Here is a 2,414-nt window from a genome sequence, read left to right as displayed (position 1 = left end):
CCTCCTTATTTAGAATGAAAAATAATAGATTATGATCTTTCTAATTTTAATATAAATAGCTGGAAAAATATAAAGTTTGCTGCAAGAATAAAACATAACAGTATTAAACTTGAACTCTCAAATCAGCACAACCCATATATATGAAAGGAACTTCAATTTAATTTCAGCTGCTATGTAAAAGTTGAAAACAAAAGTTTCCATAAGTTGAAAGGAGTCATTATGAAAAGTATGAGTATGAAAATGCAGAGAAGCTTCCTCAGTATTTTCTTTACAGCTTAGCCTGGAGAACAATGTGTTTTTGCTTTGTTTGTACAAGAAAAAATACATACAGAAACTGATAATATTTAAGGATTTAATGTAGCTAAATAATGAAATATGGGACCCCTTTTTGCAAAGGTCTTTACTTTTCAATCAACAAGAATTGCAAAAATCCTTTCTAAAATGAACACAATTTAACTCATCAGAATGAGAGCCTTCTCCTTTGAGCTTGAAGAAGGAGCTGAAAGCTGTTGTCCCTGGAACAGCTTATTGTGCATTGGCCCTTTCTACTATTTTACACTTGTCTCCTCTCTACATCCAGACTAGATAGAGGACTTGACTGTCTGAGAGTCTATGTAAAGTGGAAACCAAAAGAGATTTCCAAACCAAAACCATCCAGAACTTAAATAAGCAAGCTCAATCCAATATACAATGATTCTTGGACCTGAGATCCAAACATGAGAGCCAAAAAATTGCTTTCTGCCATTACTGAGACATGAAAAATAAAGGCATTTCCACTCTGACATTATTGTCTATAGACATTGTATTTGATGAGCATGTAGATAATGGCTTATTGATGAGTAGACATACTGGGCTAAAGGTCTCCGGACTAAAAGTTTTGAATCTGTTAAGAGGTGTTTCTGCCCACAGCTCTGCATAGAGCATCTTTGACCTCTTTGTTCCTGAGACTGTAGACAACAGGGTTCAGCAAGGGAGTGATGATAGTGTAGGTCACAGAGAGAAGAAGGTCTTTTTCTACTGAACTTTCTGACTTGGGTTTGAGGTAGGCAATGGAGGCACAGCCATAATGGACAATGACCACAGTGAGATGAGAGGCACAGGTGGCAAAGGCTTTCTTCCGGCCATCAACTGAGGCAATTTTAAGAATGGAGGAGATGATAAGGACATAGGAGATGAATATCAGCCCTATGGGTACAAGAATCACAAATGAACTTACACCATAATTGATTATCTCATTGAGAGTGGTATCAACGCAAGAAAGTTTCATTATTGGATATATGTCACAAAAAAAGTGTTCCACCACTGTGCCACAAAAGGGTAAATTGAACATAGCTGGCACATGGAGAACTGCCATAACCAGACCAGTGCCTAAAGACCCACAAACCAACCAGACACACATTCCTTTGCTCATGATGACCATATATCTCAGAGGCTCACAAATGGCCACATAACGATCGTAACCCATCGCTGTGAGCAGAAAGCAGTTGTTGGTGGCCAAGGTGACAAAAAAGAACATTTGGGTTGCACATCCTGCCAAGGATATAGGAAGGTTGTAAAAAATCAGGCTAGAAAGCATTCTTGGGACAATGACCAGTGTGTATACAGTCTCCGAACTTGCCAATATGCTTAGGAAGAAGTACATGGGAGTATGAAGGTGATGGTCCATGTGCGTGATCGTCACGATGATGATGTTGCCAGACAGAGTTAAAGTGTATATGGTGAGGAAAACCACAAACAGGGTAATCTGATGCTTTCCAAAGCTAGAGAATCCCAAGAAGATGAATTCTGTCACTTCAGTGAAGTTCTTTCTCTGCATTTTGCTCTATTGGTGTCTAAAAGTGATAAGGGGAAACTTTCATCAGCAATGAACTTTAAAGCAAGGAATAATGATAGGCTACTAAGAGGGTGAACCGACTTTCCTCCCTTGTGAGGGATCACATCTAAAGTATTTGTCCATGAAGAAGAAACATTTACATGCCTATTTGGAATTTATGGGTATAAACATTAGCAAATTCTCCTTTGTGAGAGGACTTCTGAGTACATGCTCATCTCACACAATGTAGTGATGTAGTGATGTCAGGAAGTAAAAGGAGGTAGGAAGGATACAGTCATGATCTGTTACTTACTTAAACATGCTTAACAAGAATTAACACCAGTAAAGGACGTGTCAAGAAAATCATAAAGATAGATGTTTGTGACAAAAATGATTCAATAATGTGAGGTATTTGAGGAAGATAGGCTTTTGAAAAAATAGTTGCTAAGTTTAGTGACAAAGTCACTAGGGACCTTTTTACATGGTGTTAGAGTTGAATTCTAAACGTGAAGACTTGATTTCAGCAAGAAAATATGGGCCAGAAATGTCGCACTCTCAAAGGAGAACAATTACAAAATTACTTCTACCACATTCAGTCTAT

General features: G+C 37.9%; 1 protein-coding gene across 1 annotated transcript; it reads right to left on the bottom strand.

The window, feature by feature from the left end:
- Nucleotides 1–886: 886 nt before the first annotated feature.
- LOC129681325 (olfactory receptor 16) lies at nucleotides 887–1,816 on the bottom strand. Its single transcript, XM_055613221.1, has one exon. The coding sequence runs from the start codon at nucleotides 1,814–1,816 to the stop codon at nucleotides 887–889; it is 930 nt and encodes a 309-aa protein (XP_055469196.1).
- Nucleotides 1,817–2,414: the final 598 nt, after the last annotated feature.

The sequence above is a fragment of the Psammomys obesus genome, unplaced genomic scaffold, assembly GCF_907164565.1.
Source record: "Psammomys obesus unplaced genomic scaffold, mPsaObe1.curated_primary_1811, whole genome shotgun sequence".
Lineage (NCBI taxonomy): Eukaryota > Metazoa > Chordata > Mammalia > Rodentia > Muridae > Psammomys > Psammomys obesus.
This window is presented reverse-complemented; position numbering and strand designations above follow the sequence as displayed.